Source organism: Wasmannia auropunctata, unplaced genomic scaffold (genome assembly GCF_000956235.1).
Source record: "Wasmannia auropunctata unplaced genomic scaffold, wasmannia.A_1.0 LD336076.1, whole genome shotgun sequence".
NCBI lineage: Eukaryota > Metazoa > Arthropoda > Insecta > Hymenoptera > Formicidae > Wasmannia > Wasmannia auropunctata.
Window position 1 is genome coordinate 7,198,150 of NW_012026814.1, and position 21,524 is coordinate 7,219,673.

Here is a 21,524-nt window from a genome sequence, read left to right on the forward strand (position 1 = left end):
CATATCTTCTAATTAAAAAAATTTTTAATAATCGATATTTAAGATTTTGGGAATCTTCGATTCGTAATTTTTCATTTTTTTTTATTTATAGAGATACGTGTCGTATTTTTGTTTGACATATGTGAAAATGCTATCTTGTTTCACACAGAAAAAGTTTAGAAAAATAATATTTGAAACATTTAAATATAAATATTATATGAAGTGCAATTAGTATATCAATTTTTTTCATTTAATTTGCATAATTATTTCCGCCAATTTAAATATTCAATACACATAATTATGTACATACATTTGAAAAATCGTATTTCTTGATGATTTTATTCGATTTACAATGTCCTTCATTAGAGATATCTTTTAAGATGATGTGAAAAAAAACTTTATTCAAACGGAATCGATGCCTGGGCCTTAAAGGGTTAATGGAGATAATATACGTATATATAAGTAATCGACAAGATAAGCCGATAACAGCAATGTAAGTAACAGAAGAAGTACTACAAGTCTGTCTAAATTTCGTAATAGCTCTTTTGATCTTGTGATATCTATTTGCATAGTGACATCTAGTTCAAAGTGTCAATTTTTCTTATCATGCAAACAAATCGCCATTTGGTTCATCAAAGTATTAGAATATTTTACAAATAGTAGATATATATATATATACTTAGATTGTAGTAAATCTTGTATTTTAAGTAATTTCTTTCTATTTGCCGCGAAACAGAAATTGTTAATACTTATAATATTGATCAAAAGGATCGGTTAGAAAGATTTAATATGCAGGCAAAATTAAAAATTATCTTCGTATTAATACAAAGACTAAAAAAATTGTGAAACTTGTCAGAAGAAGGTGCTAACTTCCAGTATGTAGAAATCTAAGAATATGTGAGAGTTGTTTTGTTACTGTGGTATTTGCATTAAGGATATATTGACAAAACTGTATAATAATATGGCGTCATCAAACACGATCTTTCTTCCACATTGTCTTTTGACTACGATCGGAACAATGATCTAATCAAAATGAACCAACAGTTACTCGTCTACCGGGTTTATATAATAGATAATAATAATTCCGAATTATATATATAATTACATAGTTTTATTATTAATGATATATTCTAATGTCGCATTTCAGGGTCTTACTTCACACTGCCCGGTCTTTTATTATCATGAATTACGTATATATATCCGCATATAAAATTCAAGGAAATATATATTATATTATATGAGATCCTATCAACTAGTTATACGTATCTAATAAGAATTGGTTTTCATCTCCTTATAATATGTATAAATATATTTTGTTTAATTTATTACAAATGTATACATATATTGTCTATGCCGAGTATCATTTACTTACAATATCACAAGAACGATAACAAGGAAGAGGGAATGAGAGAAAATGTCGCAGTATTACGCACGATTAAATAGATATATAAATCTTGGCGTATTTATACAATGTGATGTGAATCAAGTTCTTCTATTAGCGATTGTAAGAACAAAATATTCTATCTATAGTAAGACATTAAGTGTTTCGAATATTTTTAGAATCAGTGTGTGCTGAATACAAGTACGAAACAACTGCAAAAATCTGTACCTCAAATTCATGTATCGAATGAAAATTTGTATTATATTTCATGTCAGTAATGATTATAGTAGCAAGATATTTTTTTCCTGAGCTCCTATTAGTCCACTAGGAAAGAAAGTTTACTGTACATACTGTCCATATTATGTAACTTATTTTCAAACTTAGAACGTTATAAGATAAGTATTTCTTTTTAAGTGTAAACTCAACAAATATGGAAATATATATACACCTTATAAATTAAACATGTTGATTGTCTTAAATTGGATATATGGAAATTATTAGTAAATATGCTAGACAATTGGTAAAACTAATACTTGTACAGTATATATTTTTATGTATTTCATGAAACGTCATAAAAGTCGTACAGAATTGTGCTTGCTACTATATATTTAAATATATTTGGTACAAATCTTTATACTGACAGATTTGTCTCATAGTTATCTTTTTGATGCACAGATGGAATACATCAAAGTTCTAACATTGTCATGGCGAATTTTCATTAACAGATTTTTATAATGTCTTTATTATATTAACAGAGAGAAGATTTCATTCTGCAGCTTCTTTGTCGGAAATTATAATAAATATAGTTCATAACAAGAAAATTAAATTTGCAGTGTGTAATTTCTTAACAGAAAAGAAAAATTCTTTATTATTATTATCTAAAATTATAATTTTTTATATTATAATTTAATATTATTACATGTTTTTATTATTATTAGAATGGGATAATAAAAAAAATCACTCACACACACACACACACACACACTCTCTCTCTCTCTCTCTCTCTCTCATATATGTTTATATAGATACAGCAAGGCTATATTGCTATATTACCTCTTACATCTTTCATTAAAAGTATTAAATATCTATGTAAATAATAAAATATTATGAAGCCTTGCTACTTTTTTTTAAACATATTGAGTTTAATTTTACATGATATATTATGCACTATTAAAACATTTTAGTATAATACTTTTTTAGTATATAAATTACAAATGTGTGTACATTACTCGATGTTTATTAGTATTAAAAACAATATAGTTTATTTCAATTAATCTGTGGTTAGAATTAGGTCGGAAGTTGTAATTAGAAGTAACTATAGTTTCAAAAAACTGTAAATATACGTTTGATTTCACTTTGGCATAGATTTCTCTACATAGTATGGAAAAGTTTATCGTTAGACGTTAACATTATAATATATTGCCTACACAGCACGCATTTACCAGCTGTCTTATCTTCCGATTTTGAACATGTGTGCTGTCTGGATGGTAATCAAATATAAAACATGATGTTAACGTAAAACTGGTTAAGAATATTCTTATAAATATAATCTGCGCAATTCTCTCCAATGACGGCGTATAGAAAAAAAAGAACATAAATTAGGAAAATGCGTCGATATAATGTATGAATAAACTGCAATTAAAGCTGATTTATTTTATAACTACAACATAATTGCAATCTTTTATCTCTCCATCTTAAGAACCGCAACAAATATTAATTGCTAATATTTGATTTCGTATCATTGGATTATTGCAAATTAATAAATAAAATGTGCAGTATTATTTTAAACAATATTCCATTCTATTAACAAAAAACTTATATTTTGTTGAGAGCAAATAAAGTAACACAAATTGTGTCTGCAATAGAAATGTCTATGTTAAAATAATTTTTTAAAAGCGCTCTAACAGTGCTTTAATTTACTCAAAATAAGTAATTAATCACTTACAACATTAACATTTTTTAAGGGAAATACAACTGTAAGAAAAAAGAAGCTCTTCAACATTTAAAAATAATCATAAAACTTTTAGAAAACCAACGAAAAAATGTTAAGTATATGTATAATTGATGTCTGCTCATTTTAACTGCATGTTCTATTGTTGCAAATTATTGTTTGCATTATAATAATAATTATTATTATAATTATTATTATTATTGCTATGATTTTTGTTTTAATATTAACATCGCAGTGTTATTGAAACTTTGCAATTACTTTTTTTATATGTATTCTTATGGATATGCGCGCTGTGCACGCCAGTATAGATTAAATATCAATACAAACAATGATAAATTAAGTTATTTTGGATATTTCTTGATGAAAGCTTAAAAGTATATAATCTTTTTAAATCCAATTTTAGAAAAAGCATTTCTTTTAATTTATTATATTTTATTATATTATATTACTTAAACTTAGAATTTTCTTATAAGAACAATATATTTTTAATTTATAAAAATTTAAAATTTAATAAAAACGCGATCTCGAAGTGAAACACGAAAAACGTTTTTGGCGTAGGCAAACACGAAAAACGTTTTTCGTGTTTTACTTTGAGATCGCGTTTTTATTAAATTTTAAATTCTTATAAATTGAAAATACATTGTTCTTATAAGAAAATTCTAAGTTTAAGTATGAACATACAATAAAATATGTAAGAATATTTTGTATGTGAGCATATGTATGAGAAGATGTGTATTTTCATAACAGGGAGATTAAGTATCTTATATTTATTATTTTAATTATATCAAAGAGTAGAGTACTTAAAAGTTTTACCTTTTCTATCTTCCTAATCTTCATTCAATCACGGCGGCTTTCTATGCAATAATTAATACTAATGATACAAAGTATCGTCTTAATATGCAAAGTAACATATCGTTAGAACGAACAAAAGAAAAGATTTGTTATAATATAATGAATCGTAATAAAGTTTACTGATTAAATATTCTTACACGGTTGCGTGTTATTCAGGTGTCGGCCGTATTTAAAATAATATTATTTAAAATATGTATTTTAAATTTAAAAAAAGTAAAAAAGTTATTTAGTATTTATTATTTTAAATAACTTCTAATCTATTTCTTATTTAATATTTTAAATACGTTTTTGGAATATATTTTATATTTCTTACATTTTAAATAAGTCATATAAATTTTTTACTGGCCCCTGCGATACTTTATTTTAAATAAGTTTCTGGAATTTATTTTATATTTGTTATTTTAAATAGGTTGTGTCAGTTATTTCCCGAATCCCCTAGACTGTTATCTATTTAGATTAGCACACCGAACGAGAGCAATCGGCTATTTAAAACGGTAATTTAAGCGATCAAATTATTTTACAGTTCACTTAATTACGGAACTGTTTTGTCCATTTCGCGTAATAAATTATCTGTTAGACTACCGTAATGTGTATCAGAAGTTTGTAATAATTAACAGCAAGCAATTACATTTATCCTAGCCATGCAACAGAGAAAAGAGGAACCCATTAATTTTTTTCTCGTTCAAAATTAAATTCTACATATAATAAGTCATGTCTGAGTCTCTGTTTCTACGGTATTGTCGTTACTCCTTATTTCGGGAGAGCACACAGAACAATATCGATATGCTTAATATCGGTGTAATTATTTTTCAAAATTTCATACAATTGAATTAACATCGCGGCGAGCGACGAGGCGCGCGGCGCGCACATGCGCGTGGAGAGGCCGGGCTCGGCGGCTCGACGGCCGCGGCAGAGAGAAGCGTGAGAGCGGCCAGTCACACCGGCATTTTGAGTGGGATCAGCAATCTTCCCCGTACCCTAGAGCACCACGTCCACGTTTTCAAAAAAGAAACTACGTACCACATCTACCTTATAACATTGTCGATCAAATCATAGCACGAGAACGTGGACGTGGTTCGTGTCCGTGCTACATCCATTCTTCGAAGATGCGCTATATTTGATACTGAAATACTAGCAGCCTCTTCAGCACAATTCGATGGGACGTGCATAGAAATTAACTTCTGTTTAGTAACTAATTAATCGCACCCATCCCGATTTTTTCACCGCTGCCGTTTCGAAAAAACTCACGGTATGCGATAGCTTTGATATTAAAATTTTCGCAGCCTCTTCAGCACAATCTGATGGGACGTGCATAGAAATTAACTTCTGTTTAGTAATTACTAATTAATCGCGCCTATCCCGATTTTTTCACCGCAGCTAAAGACTGTTGAATTTTTCGCACCCATTTAAACGACCAAATTCCGGATATCGTCCAGGTTGTAATTAATTAATCATAAAATTGATAAATATCTCGCGCCTAACTAAACGATCGCGTTTCTGGGCTCGCGATCATCTTTAATTGTTAATTATAAATAAAACTGTTGAATTTTTCGCGCCCATTTAAACGACCAAATTCCGGATATCCTGAACGTTGTAATATAATTAATCATAAAATTGAGAAATATCTCACGTTTCGGAGCTGATCGCTAGCGTCTTTGTTAATTATAAATAAGATTGTTGAATTTCTCGCATCCATCTAAACGACCATTTTCCAGATATCGCGAACGTTGTAATTAATCATAAAATTGATAAATATCTCGCGCCAATTTAAACAATCGCGTTTCGGAGCTCGCGATCGTCTTTGATGTTAATTATAAATAAGACTGTTGAATTTCTCGCGTTGTTTTATCAAAAGAACTATTTATTAAGTAAGAACAGTGGCGACTTAAATAAGTTTCAGTTTGACACTATAGATTTAACCAAAATGCAAGTGCAAAATTTAAATTAAATCTTATTTATTATTCTATTTATATATAGATATTCTATTTATCATAGAGTATTTAAAATTTTTACCTATTTTACTTTGCTAATTTTTAATCAATCACAGCGGTTTTCTATGCAATATAATTAATACTAATCGTGGCGACGCTGCCGCTCCGCAGTAGTGCACACGGTATGCACGCGCCATTAATACGGCGGGCGCCATTAATACGGCGGGCGCCATTAATACGGCGGGCGCCATTAATACGGCGGGCGCTATTAATTCGGCGGGCGCTATTAATTCGGCGGCTGCCCGTCGTATAGCGCGCTTTCTCGAAAACACATTCGATTTCATTAAGAAAGCACTATATAATATATATGTATAATATATATGTATAAGACATTTAATTTTTCAATTTTTATTATGTATAAGTATATATAAAATTGCGATCTTTTATCTTAAGAATGTACTGATAATTACATACTTAATTAAAAATGTTTTGAAATAATTTTGACTCACACTTTATTACAATCATTTTTCTTCGAGTTATTCTGCCGTCGCTAAATCGTGTGCGATTATCGTTGAAAATTTTATATTAAGTATCGCCATTTTCAGGAGTACCTTTTGTGTAAAAACACTACTGAAATGTAATAGTGCCACTGCTATAACATTTTAGTAGTGTTTCTACTGCCACTAAGTATTTATTTTATTTATTCTATTTATTTTTACGCGTGATATGAATGAAACGAAAGTATCTAAAAGAACGACGACGCGTGACGGAGTAATTATCATTGCAGGTAATTTTTACTTTTCATGGTATAATTCTTTTCGGAAGTAATTTTTTAAATGTAATCATCATTGCATTATCATAAGATTTATAGGATTATTAATCTTTAAAACATTCTTTTAAAATTTGCATGCTCTATATATTCGTAAATATACTGGATTACAATTCACGGTAACAATTCACTCATTAAAGAATATCCAAAATGCAATGAATAAATTATTTAGAGTTTATTTCAGAACATGTGAACTATATTGTTAAGTTTTCGGATATCTTTAGATATCGTCCTTTCCAAGGGTACTCGACCTTGTTCGATTTCTGCAATAAAAATTTTTCGAAAATTTTTCTGAACCAAAAATTGAAAAATCTGAAAAATAATTATGACTATTTTGCCCTCGGACAATTTTTTATATTTTTCGATTTCTGCAATAAAAATTTTAGGAAAATTTTTATTTTCCGCTTCGCGCGCGCCTGTTATGTATGCACTAGTAAGTCTAAAGACGGGGAAGCTAACCCATTGCACCCAGTGAGAAATGATCGTCATTTCGATACAGCTGGTGAATTGAAGGTCATTTTTCACTAGATTCCCAGACAGCATAGATAATGAACAAAGGACTCCGTTATATGTCACTAATTCTGAGTTCATTTTCAGATTCAAAAAGAATTCTTTTTCTAAAGCGGACTGAATATATATACGCATAGCAATATATATTAAAAACGGAGACGGACAAATACATAACATAAGCGCAAAATGTAGGAATGACATAAAAGACAATTACACTGAATGCGAAAATTAAAAGACGTTGCAATATAAAAATGACACAGCTAAAAATAATGTATATACATACGCATAACAATATACTATATTTAAAATGGAGACGAACAAAAGTATTGCAACGATTAATAAAAATAAGCAAAAAAAAATATTCTTACATATTTTATTGTATGTATGTACATATAAACACGTTCGTTTTTCGTGTTTCACCTCGAACTCGCGTTTTTATTGAATTTTGAATTCTTAAATTAAAAGTATATTGTTCGTAAAAAAATTCTAAGTTTATTATTAAGTAATATATATAATATAGTAAATTAAAAAAAGTGCCAGTATAAAATTGCATTTGAAAAGATTTATACTTTTAGGCTTCCATCAAGAAATATCTAAGATAACTTTATCATAATTATATACTATTATAAATGCAATTACATACACACATAGCACGAAATAGAACCAAACAATATACATGACACAAAACACAGTCAAAGACTGTGTTAGTCGCCGGAAATATTCGTAATCTGAGAGAGGACATGATTTACGAATGTGCAATTTTTTTAGTTCTCGAAAGGTGGATGTAGCACGGACATGCACCATAAATTGTATATCCGCGGTGCAGAAAAGTGGATTGCTATGTAGTTTACATTCATTTTTTCAGGGGGCGTTAGTGCGGGCACGAGGGTATTTTGAGGTTACATGCAAAAGATCGTCATATCATATCATATCCTCTCTCAGGTAAAGTCAGGTTTCTCTCTAGTCTGCCATCACCCCTGTGATGAAATTGATGAATTGAAAATTGACGATCACGTTGTCGTTTATGCCGGTTGTATTCTCGTACTGCGTTGTACTTCAATCAACGTTCCGACTTTCGTAATGATAAGCATGGAAGAAGTCATGATGAAGCGTTCACAATTTCGACTGAAAGTCGACCTGTCTAATTTCTTCCATGATGCACGTCGATCTTGTTGGATTTTCGTCGACGGAACGAAAATCCAACAGGTTAGACATATGAAGCAACACATTAGTAAGCTGTTCAACATCGCCGAACCGTTCCATTTGTTGCTGAATGACACCGAATATCTGCCGCCAATAGAGGATGTGCGTATACTCAAGGAAAACGAGACGATTCTGTTAGTATTGTATTTTATCGACTTTTTCTGCAAGCTGAAACTTTAATTTTCGCCGCTTTTAGTATACCTTTTTAATATCACATTTTTTGTTTTGTTCAGTTAATTTTATCGTATCAACGATTTAATTCATTTTATATTCTCACAATTTTCATTTTCTTATATCAAAACATATATATGGAATAAGAATTGTGATCAAAATTGGGATTGACCAACTATAAGTTGATTATTCTTGTACAGAGTCACACAATGTCATTCCGATTAGTTTATTATAGAGTGATCAATTACAGAATTTGATGATGTATAAATTGATTATTTGTAGTTAATCTGATAAATTACAGAGTAATTCCTGGATCGGGCATAAATAACGAAGTGCCTGCTATTGTAGAAACAAGCAATGGTTCTGTAGATGATAGACAGATTCAGTCAATAAATATTAAGACGGGAAAGCAGGAAACAGTTTCACAGGATATATCTAACGATACTTTGAATAATACACAACCAGCTTCAATAAGTTAGTTTATTTTACTTGTGTAAAAGTAAATGAAACAAAATGAGATTTTTGTACATGATTACCGATAAATCATTTTTATTTCAGATAATACTACAAGAGATATGACATTCTACAGTGTCATTAGTGATACGGCGGCTGATCACAGTGAAGGAGATACAGATTCTAAAACTACAGATAACAATTTAACAGAGGATTGTAACATGATAGATTCTATTGTATCCATTGCGAAGAGGAAGAGAGTGCGAAAACGAAAGCCGAGAAATCGATCTCGGCTCATCGTATCACCTCCTGATATAATTGAAGAAAACGGTCTAAAAGAACCAAAATTAAAAAAGCCAAAGATAATAGATTCTTATATTGTTCCGTGTGGAAAGCATATACGATTTTGTAATATGGAGGATGAAAATAATATTGCAAAACAAATAGTACAGGAAATATCTAGAAATGAGTCTTGTTTAAGTAAAGCATCGTCTTCCAGAGATCTTTCAACACTTTTAGCATTAGGACAAAGCTCAACGCCAATAACATTTGTAAACAAAAGATTGAGAAACGAAGTTAAGACGGAAAATGCATTAAATAATGAGATAGGAGGTAAAAATTTAAATAAAAATATGGAGGATAGCACAGAAAAAAATGTATCTAGCGAAAAGTCTAAGAAGGAAGTACAAAGTTATAAAAATATGCAAGCTGATCTAGAAAAGTTCCCAATTATGACTAGAAAACCAAAAGCTCATGATATTATTGCCTTCAAAGTATGTATCGCATACATTGTACTTAAAAATTAACTTACATATTTTTCTAAACAGTATTAAATTTCAGACCCTTAAGATCGGTGGAGATTACACGCCTCAGGTGTCTAATTCTATTTTTACCGAAGTAGTAAGCTCTTGCACACAGTCGGGAAATTATACTCTTCGAATACTCCGTAGGTAGCATTGTGTACATTTTCAACAGTATATACATTTGAAAGTAACTGTATTATTACAGATTATTATTTTCAGATGGTAGAGAGGAAATTCAAGTGCCAATCGGAAAGTTTTCTCTCTCAGAAGATGAGTCCGAAAGTCACCCTGATGGAGATACATTTGTACTAAATCATTCACAGATGATAGAACCACGCTTAATTTCAGTTTTATAAGTATTTGTTTCTATATTTGAACTTCATTCAGTTTAAAAACGCAGTTGCATGTTTATTTTATATTTAATTCGTTAATTTACATATATTTCTATCTGAACTGTGTATGTGTTAAGATTGATTATATTGCTTTCATCCGTTGCATTTTTAAAAACGTTTAATAGTTTAACATTTGATAATGCAGTCTAATTTTACATTCTGAATCAATTTAATTTTGAGTTTGTGATAAAGCATATTCGGTTTAGTTATTAGTTAAGCTATGCGCTAGTTTTATGAATGGATTTAATAATATTTATGTTTAGGTATAAAACAGCAATAAATTTTTTTTTATTTTTATAGTCTCACATATTATGTATCTCAGGGAGAAGAAAGATAGAAATATTAAATATTATCGTATATATTTATCACATACGAGATAGTTTTTCATGTAAAAACTTTGGTACATTTAAATGTAATTTACAAGAGAGCTAGCTCTTAATTGAATTGCCATCAAACTGCTGTGAGATTTTGTATTTAATCTAATGATTGCAAAATGATCACTATAAGTTATTTTTTGTTGTCACCGACGAAGTATAGGTAGTCGAGAATGGGCATATTTTTGTGAATAATTGTTAGATAGGCCCGGGGATAATTGAAGATCAGAGACATTACCTACCAGTTTTGGCTCTACCGGGGATAACAATTTCTGTACGGAGATCGCATTCGTTATCTTCGGTACAACGAAAACGGTCGGTAATATCATTGTGAACTCCTTGGAAGAAGTTTTGTCCGTTGTATCTAATATTTTTTTACCATTAAATTTTACCACATGCTTAGCCAATGCATAAACAATGCTTTTCCATTAAAACATGACTTCATAAAATTGATGGTCACGTTTTTCCAGGAGCTTTTCACATAATGACTCTAAATTAATAAGATGATGTAATTTTAAACGTCAATAAGATTAATGTGCAGTTACATACGAAACTACCTGTGTACTTACAAAATATTGTCATGTTTTTTTTTAATTACAACAGCATAAAACTGAATTGACATAATTGTTCTATTTTCCTTTTCTGCTTGTTACAAATTTAGAAATAAATGCACCCAACTTTCGCACGTGAACAATTCTATCCTTTGTAACTACATTATGTTATATTTTCTGCACTCGAAATGTTGAGACTGTATAATTAGATTTTTTAGAAAATAAGAAAAATGGTATACATCCAAAAAATTTAATTTCAATGAATAAACATGTAATTATATCTTATGGCGCGTTTAATGATTTGGAGTGCAATTTTTAGCAAGAAAATTCTCATTTCGATATTTACGCCACTTATTTATAATAATACACAAAATAGCGATTTGGCAGTCGAATAATGAGAAATCGCGGTTATCTACCGTTATCTGCGCAATCGCGGATATCCGCGGATATGTGCATGCGCGACGATTCAGTTGCTAGTTTCGCACCTCACTTCGTCACTTCTGTCACTTTTCAACGACGAGTTGCAGTGAACGTTTCGTTTTCGTTTTTCCGTTTCGTTTTTTTCGTTTCTGATCCACGTTTCGTGGATCAGTTGTTTCGATTAATCGTAATTGACAAAGTGCTTTCCTTGATGCGCGTCTTACGGAATTCGGAGAGACGAAATTTTAACGTCGAAAGTTAACCTCGGTGGACCTGTCGGTTTCGCGGTTCCGGTGAGTAGACAACAATAATAACTTTTATATTGATGACGATGTAATAACGATAATGATGATAATTTTATTGAATAAACTACTAACTAGTGCGATATAACTAGAAAGAAAATAGAACAACAAGAATCTCACATAATGGATGCGAGTGTAAACAAAAAACGAAGATGTAATTTTGAAAATGGATTCAATATTGTTTTCATCATATATTTATTTGTAGAACAATGTGAAATGTTTTTCGAACCAAGAAGGAAAAAGCCATAAATTTTATTAATAGTAAAAATTTAATTTTATTATATTAAATATAAAATTGTCTAGAAAATTATGAGATTAATTCGTTTAATTATAATAAAATTACGAAAATTAATAAATTTTATTATTGATTGTAATTAAAGCGGAACGAGATTTTGTTAATAATTTATAACGTTTCTCATGCCAAGGGAAGCAAGAGAACAATTGAGAGAAAACAAACGGAAACGAAATACTTGCGACAATAGCGCGATAATACCTAAGCTGGGTTAATCTGCTAGAATTCTCCGCATAAGGTGGTGTACGGTCATGCGGAAGTTACGATACACGCGGGTGACACGTACTTTGCAGAGCGCGTTATGAATTATCGTGTCTTATCCTCGTTACAATATGCCATCATGACCGTTTGCGCCGCGCGCCAGAGCGAGCAACATCTTGTTTTGGTCGCCACTCAGTCATGAATAATTCAGAAATTAAAGGGTGAGAAATAAATGTACACACCCTCGACACGATCGCAGGCCGGAGAGCCCGGAGATCGCTAGCGGAACGTGTTAGCTCGCAGAATTAGGTCCGCGCGCTCCCGAAGAGTGAATTATTCATAGTTAAACAATCAACGGGATACGCTGCATTAAATGTATGATGTGCGCGCGCGACACGAATTCTCGGTTTTTCTCGTCTCCCGAAGGCAAATATATTTCTGTACCCGCCTATCTGCGTTCGTGCGGCGAGATGGCGACGCTTGCTGAGACTAAACGATAAAACTCGAATAAATATTTGAACGTGATTCCATCTCGGTCGAGATCGTTTCAGTGTTTATAGAGCGTTGAAAAATCGACGTTTGAAATTATCGACGATTAGTTAGATCACATTCAGACTGAAAACGGATTTAAAGTACTTTTCGGGCGAATTGTTTTGCACGTTGTCGGCGCTGACTGTCGCACACCGCAAATTGACGGACGCTGTGGTCATTATGCATGTTGCAATTAATGGTATTCATCTCTTCGATCGAACCTCAATTAGAGCCTCTTCATATATTAATTATTTGCATGAGCTCCTGAAAATACGCTAGAAATCCTTTTACAAGGATTTATTTTCGAATTTTACATGCAAACAAATATATGTTTTAGTAATATCAGCTAATTCGAACTTTTCTGTCATTGCTAAAAGATATTAAAGATTATTAAATGCATTTGCTGTGAGATATAACTTTTAGCTTAATTTAAAAACGTACTCTTAACACGAAAATGGCTGAGAAAGAAACAGCTATTCTTTGTTATCTTACATGCATGGAAACATTCGATTTGCAATTATTTCTAGGACGCTGCCACGTATGTTACATTGATGCACCACTGCGTGCATGCGCGTGATTTTCCATGCAGAAGTAATGTACGGTTTTCTAGAAAATATAATATTTTTATTATGGATTATGTCATCAAATATAAAAGATGGATGAAGTATCTCAACTATTATAAATAGGTAGACACGGGAACTGTCATAGATTGGATTCAGGGAGATGCTCTAAGGGAGTATTAAACAAGCATGCTTTATAGTATAATTTTCTAACGGTGAATTATTGGCAGCCTAGAAATGTACTGAGAGCATTAAAAATATAGAAAATACCTTACATAAACTAAAGGTTTTCAATACTATCAACACATTTTGAAATGTAGTTTTGGTAGCTAGTACAGCAGCTAAACATATATAATCTCAGCAAGATTTTTGGTCTATATAAATATTATTACTTTCTTCTGCGAAGAGAAAATAGCACAATGGAGTTCCAGTTGTCGTTTAATTTCTGACAGCATATACTTTCTGCTGTACTATATACTTAAATTTTAACAATTAATAAATTTTGGTAACATTAGCTATCGACATTAGTTGTCTCTATTTTATTAAATACATCCACGACTATATTTTAGCTTCGTTGGCTAATCCTTCCTCTATCTGTATGTAAAATCATTTTTTTTGTAAAGCAAATATAACGACTTTGTAGAACAAATTTGATTTGTTGAAAATATGATAGTAATAACACTAAATTAACGCACCGCAGAATCACCGTGAACAATACCTTGATAATGTATATGACTAGAGATAGAAAATCCAAAATGTCGAGGTCACAATAATTTTTACGTTATGGGCAATCAAATTTAATCAATATCGCATCGGTATCGCGTAAAGTTCGCGCACTGAAGCTCGTGATTGTGTTTATACGCGTTCCGATCTCTCTGTCGTCCGTTATTGAATTTCAGCTCAAGCGATATTGATTTTTACTGTCCAGCTGATTTTGCTTTAAGCTTTTCGTGTACAAGTACTGTGGCATCAGTCAATCTTGACAAGTTGTTTACAAATTATTAATGGAAAATAGTAGATATTAAATATGCAGACTATTTTAGTCTGATATATATAATAAATTTCATAAGAAGATTTCCTTCCATATGCTTTAAAATAGATTCAACATCAGCGTTGCATGATTATTTTTTTCATCTCTAAATTTATCGGATTTTAATGGGATTGTTGCTAATTTTTTCTTACTACAAATAGAAATTATTAATTCAATAAGAAGTGGTAAAAGAATTATGGATTAAAAAAATTAAGTCCTTAACGAGCTACGGCAGAAACTGATTAAAGTAACTTGGGAGAATCCCTTGGGGTAATTATTCATTTTGTGAAGAACTTTCCACTTTGACTTTACTAGAGAATTTTACGAGCTTTTTCATTTTTATAATAAGAAGCCTGCTTTAGATCTACAATATTCAAGTAATCTACGGCCTTTCGTAGAATCACACGCGAAGTTTACTCTGAAATTCACGCGAGATTATTCCTCTTTCGTCGGTTTCGTTATTGCTGTAACCTTTTATTGATTAACTTTACGTAAATATTAATTAAATTTGCGCGGATAAAATTATTGTACTTTGAAATTCAAAATTGCAAATATCTCAAATGGTAAAAAAATAATTATTAAATTACTATTAATTAAATAATTAATTAAAATTAAAATTAAAATTTTCTTTTATATGTTCTTTTTTGTTTTTAAAGAATTACGTTTTAGAAGAAAATACATTTATGCTTGCTATAAAAAAACAGGATGAGTGACATTTATAATATTATAGATAATATGCATAGCAGACAATGCATGATATTCATCTTTGATTGCGGACAGGCAGATAAGCCTTCCTTCGATAAGTATATCTTCGTATATTTCTGAGGATTTTTTAATGAGATTTTTCTTGTTTTCTTTTTAGCTTTAATGTCACAAATGATCGTTTTGAGCCAAAAGATTAGCTTGTTTACGTAGTAACAAATGCATTGTGGCTTCTATTTCATAGTTTCTACCATAATAACTTACAAAATGTTATTCTACATATTCATTTATTATACGTACAAGTGATATATATATATATATATATATAAACTTGCAAATTTCAAACCCTTTTAATATAATTGAATCCACAGTTTTGCTATGCTAAAACTAGGTACGCTGTAACCGTGCGCACATTGTTCATATAATCACAGTCAGCTATACCTTTAGTTTCATAACGACAATTTGGAGAAAGAGAACGGGAGTCAAACATCGAAAATTATGGAGAACTTGGAACCGGAATCTCCTTATTTGTTGTTTACAGCAGTTACTCTTGCTTGTCGAATAGTAGTCTTATTGCATAAGTATTCACACGAAGATATATTGCTTGCTCGAAAGTTTAAGCACCTACCCAAGTCACATAAATCTGACTGGGATAGTTTTTGTTTTAAAAACAAGGGTAGGACAAAATTCTCTTGTGAGAATTCCATTCCAATTTTGAGACGCTGTCTCAGAAAAATGCCGACAATACGGACGACCGAACGACACAGAATGAGCCACTCGCAATAGCGAGTATTGATTTAAAAGCTATTGACACAATATCCGAATACACCGTTCTTGGATATACTATCTGTAACGTCCGACCGAACTTTTCAACTTTTCTACGTTCAATGTTATATACAATCCAATTTCCACCGTCAGAAGTTGCGAATATTTCGACGTAAATAGACTTGAAGTTTAACTTTTTAATATACAACTTTTTTCTCTTGGAAACTATAGTTAACATAGTCAGCATCGCGCAGTTAATCGATGAAAGTTTACAAAGAATTAACATGCGTACATATACGCTTTTAACATTACGCTTTGAGTCTTCTGCATCCATATAAGTTTTAATAGGGTTAAAAAGTGTATTCCAGGTTGTTCTTAATAAAGCAATGAAGAACAAAAACAAGAAAACAATAGAAAATCCGTGTTAAATAAATCCGGTAAGACCGTGTAACAAAATAATTAAAATGACAATTGGCCGGCTTAGAAGCAGTGTTTAACAATAATTTACAAAAATATTAAAAATTATTTAAAAATTTTATATTTATAATTAGTCTCACTTACAATCATCAAAGCAATATAAAATTCCCGAAAAGCTTTTCTTCCGCGGATCAGTAAATAATTTGTTACCTTTTACCTATCCTGCTCTTACGGCAAATCTGATTTCGTCAGCTGCAGTCCTCTAGCAGATTGACAGAATAAACCGCTGTCCTGCTAGTATTGCCAGACCATCGAATTTCAAATATAAAAAGAACCGAGGACAATAAATCATTGATCACACGTCGAATCCGTCTTGCCGTGACATCGGGGATCTCTTCGGGATCTGTTGTACGTATATAGGACCCGACAGTCAAGCGAACAGACGGGGCGTCTACCCCGCGTCCGGCGCGAGCAAATAATTCACACCCTTTCGTGTCCGGTAATATCAGGGATCCGCCGTAGGTGCGTGACATCCGGAGACACACGCTTGTGTATCTACTCGGGAGAGACGCGTCCCGATAAATTTCCACACGGCAATGGCGCGGCCGTGCGCGTCGTATCTGGATACATGGAACAACGGATTTACGATGCGCAGAACGCAATAATATGACGAACGGACGTTGTAGAAATGAGTATACCGAGTACCTGAGCTGATTCTTCTCCCCTTCAAAAGAACATCCGGTTATATGACCTAACAAAGCTTGATAAAGAGAGAAAGAGAGAGATGTTATGTATAGACACAGATCTCAACAATATTTCTACACAGAAATATTCTTGAAATGAGCGATCAACTAATTAATCTAAATCAAAAGTATTGGCGCAGATATGGCGTACGTTAAAACGACTCGTGATATCACGTTCCCATATGTTCGATAAAATACGAAAATATTTCGCGAACCATAACACGAAAATTTTTTTATTAAATTTACTCGTGATATCTAATCGATTACGAGAATAATGTACTTATAGTCGTGAATATAAGACAATGATTGATAACAAAAACGGACTCGAGATTACAACTTTCATTCGTAGGAAGCGAATATAAAATCTAAATAAATAAAGAAACATGATGGACGAGCGATTAACGAGAGTACCTTGACTTTAATTGTTTCGGATAATGGATTAGCGACGATTTTCTAGATGTGTTCGCGCGAATTTCTCAACTAAAAGTAGTAGATAATATATGTCTCAACAAATCTTCGTCGGATCAAAGTTCTGGATCCCTGATCTTTCATCCCATTTACTTGAAAACGCTACCTTGACGTTTGTCATATAAATCACACACGGGGAACTCGCGATATGTCGAGACAAGTATATATCGAGACAATTTCTATTTCTATCATTCCATGTTCAGTTCTGGCTCGTCACTCGATTTTCCATTTCCTCTCGTGTAGGTGCAAGCCAAGTATACGTATAATTGGAAGTATTTATTCACTCGCGAGAAGTGTATCTCGTATCGCTAATATCATAGAAAATATTTCATTTATTTATTTATTTATTAAATTACATAGGCTGATATTCATAGACGGTTCTTATATTTAAAGCCGTCTTAAAGCTGTCATAAGCCAATCACAGAGCCGTATATTAGTGTTTTTAGGACATTACTTAAGACGAACTTGAAATAAGAACGGACTATGAATACCACCTATACAATTTTTTTTTTACACAAAGTTCATTTAAATATACTTTTCTACAAACAACGTTATTATAAAATACATATAGGATAGAAATTTAATTTTAGGTGCTTTAATGTTTTAAATTTTACACGTTTGAATGACAAACACGATTTTATAAAGACATATTTTTTTTAAAGAAAAAAAAGAACAATTTTTCTAAAATTACACTTTGGCTTCTTAACTTCTCATCCTATCTTACACTTCCGTTTTCGTCAATGGATCTATTTACAAGGTTTTCTTAGCTTTTTCTGAACGAAGATGAAAATTTTTAAATGCCAGTTAAGGATTGATATTTGATATTTTGCCAAGAGAGAAGTATCTAAATCAATCCAAATGACAAATATTATTGCAGAAAGCAAACAAATAGCATTATATAATAAAAATAAATATATAGTATAAATGATATTATAAAACTTTTAAATAATTTATTAATTTACTCAATACGTATACTAGCAATTATCACAACTATATTCTTTACAATTAACGAATTGCTAAAACTCAAAATAACTTAAAATAATTATTAATTATATGTTTGGACTTAGTTTTAATTACATAAGAATTGCGATCTGGAAGTATTATTTTTATTACAGAATAATAAAATCTTTGTATAAATGAGAAAATTTTTCTTTATCGAGATTATCGACTTCTTTATTTATTCCTTTAAAAGCCTTATGTTTTAGTATATCGAGAGCGAATTCAATTTCACATTTAATTGATTCCTCGGGAAAAATGGTGCGTTTGATAACTTGTATGATATAATATTTATAACCTCGAGCGAATGTCTATTGTAAGTTACGCTGCTATACAAATTGTACAATATTGGAATCGAAATAATCTATTAAAAAATGGTACACAGAATAAAATGAATTACATTTTGTAAAAACTTTTATTTTTTCAACATATTTCAAATTTAGTTAAAAAAGTATCAAAGTTAATTAAACCGATTTCATATCTTTTGTTTTTTATTTGAATATAAATGAATATTTCTTGTGTAAAGACTAATATTTTTTTGCACATGTATTCTTAAAAATGGAGCACGACTATAGTCCCGGATGCATAGTTAGTCAGTTTCTATCTGCCTCAAATCATAAATGTGTGTCACGAGTAACACGCAGTTAGAACCAATGTCCTTGTTAATTACTTTTAGTAGTGTACATATACGAGCGTCAAGTGTATGTACATCTACGAGCTTTGCCATATTCTGTCCCTTTCGATTATGTCGCACTGATTCTGTAAACATTCGATAAAAGTGCTGATATCGATTTAAAATTAGGACGGTAAAACGTAGTATTGCATTGAAGCTTTCCAACAATTATGTAAAATATATTCTGAATACGTTAGTAATAGAAGTGCTGAATATATTTACTACGAAATGAAGCGAATTGCGCTCGAGTAACTTGTTTCAATTAATCTGAAATAGGTACTTTGATATTATCTTCCGTGTTTTACAGTAAATCTATTTTATAAAACAAATAGTAATGCGATAAAATTCACACTTTTTTAAATTTCTTGTTGATAGAAGTGATTGAAAAAATGAAAGATATTCGATAAAACTAAAAATATAAATTTCATTTAAATCAAGAAGATAATCTATTTGCGCAGACAAATTCTCTATAACGTAACAGAGACAAGTGGGTTTAAAAAATAATGTCAGCGAAATTATCACAAGATTAAAAAAATTCTTTTCCTGTTTTTACATTATGTGCGTTGATAACGTATATAATGAAATAAATTTAATTACCGAAATAATAAATAACTTGAAGGCTATGATAAACCATATACTATGTGATAAAATCAAATACATATTGAATATATTATATATTGTTTATATATCATTTAATTGAAAAGTGACACATTTCAAAATTAGCAACTTAGTAGAGCATTTAAAAAATTCTAAATTACATCACGATTTAATTAAGATAGTGAATATGCAAAACTTTCTTTCCCTGTTATACTATTAATTATAATGTATTCTTTAAAACTATGTCATGAGTTTTTAAAATTCGAACACTGCAACCCTAGCGCAGTATAAATTTCATGTCTTATCAGAGTAACTTACACTTTTTCATATAAGCAATCACTCATCCATAAAATGGAGAGCTACAAATTTGTGTTGTTTTTTCGCAAAAATGTATTAGTCTTTAGGTGAATTTCCTTTCATTATCTTAAAAATGCTAATTTTTTACTTGAGTTACTTTTCTAGCAACAAGATATACGACAGATGCTTTATAATGCGATATAATAATCAATAAAATTCTGTCTAGCTTTTTCTTATCCTTTGAACTATATTTATGAAAGAGGCTGGTTTCCGTCTGACCAAGGGTTCTATAAATATATAATTCTATAAATAAATAATTTCTTGTTTAACAATATTCTCAAGTGTAACGCGCGCACTTTACTAGAAGTTCGTTTTCTCAACAACTTAACGATGTTAAGCTAGCAATTTGAGTTTATCGAACGTGAAGACTACCGGGCTGCATTAAACGTTAAACATTCGTCTTCCTCAGAGGAGTTGCAAGATACCGATGTTCTCAAGTCAAAGTCGAATTTCAGTCAAAGTAACGTACCAGTATAAAGTGATCTCTTCCTATATTTTAATTTATTGTATTAATTTACCGTATCAAATGACTGCAATATTTATATTGATTTATTTTAACTTATTTATTTGTATAATTAATTTAGGTGCTTGCGCAAAAAATGCTTCAACATGGCTATAATACATGTTTATGCATTTAAATTAAATGAATTATTGTTTTGCAAATATGTATAGATTATTTTTCTCTTTCTATATTAATATGTAATATTACGTTTATTTACGCGTACATTTCTTTATTTACATCTAATGACAAAATATTTTTATGATTTTTATTTTTTCTTTTTACAATAATTATATATCTTCTCAAGAAATATTATAAAGAGTAAATAAATATTTGCCGTAATCGCAAATGTACATAATTAAAATAAATTACAAATTTTCGCGTAGAGATAAAAAATTATATAATATGAGAATATACATAGGTAATGTTATTCCATAAATTTTCAAATTCGATGCATCTGTGAGCGTGTTTATGTTAAACCACGTGCGAGTAATCCCATTGCAAGCATTAGCTGCTGAAAGTTTAACCAATGTGAATGAGAACGCTGCGTATGTTTATGGATTTTCATCAAAATTTCAGAGAAAACGTATC

General features: G+C 30.8%; 2 protein-coding genes across 3 annotated transcripts in view; both read left to right on the forward strand.

The window, feature by feature from the left end:
- The first annotated feature begins 8,312 nt into the window (after positions 1–8,312).
- LOC105449430 lies at positions 8,313–10,819 on the forward strand. Its single transcript, XM_011688663.1, has 5 exons — positions 8,313–8,770; positions 9,109–9,281; positions 9,366–10,033; positions 10,101–10,206; positions 10,283–10,819. The coding sequence occupies exons 1-5, from the start codon at positions 8,337–8,339 to the stop codon at positions 10,417–10,419; spliced, it is 1,518 nt and encodes a 505-aa protein (XP_011686965.1). The 5' UTR covers positions 8,313–8,336; the 3' UTR covers positions 10,420–10,819.
- Positions 10,820–11,549: 730 nt separating this feature from the next.
- Positions 11,550–21,524, forward strand: part of LOC105449431 (somatostatin receptor type 2-like) — a 69,684-nt gene continuing 59,709 nt past the window's right edge. For both annotated transcript variants that reach the window (XR_974343.1, XM_011688664.1), the window contains exon 1: positions 11,550–12,093. The gene's annotated coding sequence lies outside the window, so the exon portion shown is untranslated. The remainder of the gene's footprint in view (positions 12,094–21,524) is intronic.

Bases quoted from the DNA above. Each gene is read 5' to 3' on its own strand.
- LOC105449430 (XM_011688663.1), top strand. From the start codon at position 8,337: ATGCAAAAGATCGTCATATCATATCATATCCTCTCTCAGGTAAAGTCA. The intron at 8,771-9,108 runs GTTAGTATTGTA...GATAAATTACAG, and splicing joins AAGGAAAACGAGACGATTCT to AGTAATTCCTGGATCGGGCA. The intron at 10,207-10,282 runs GTAGGTAGCATT...TATTATTTTCAG, and splicing joins TTATACTCTTCGAATACTCC to ATGGTAGAGAGGAAATTCAA.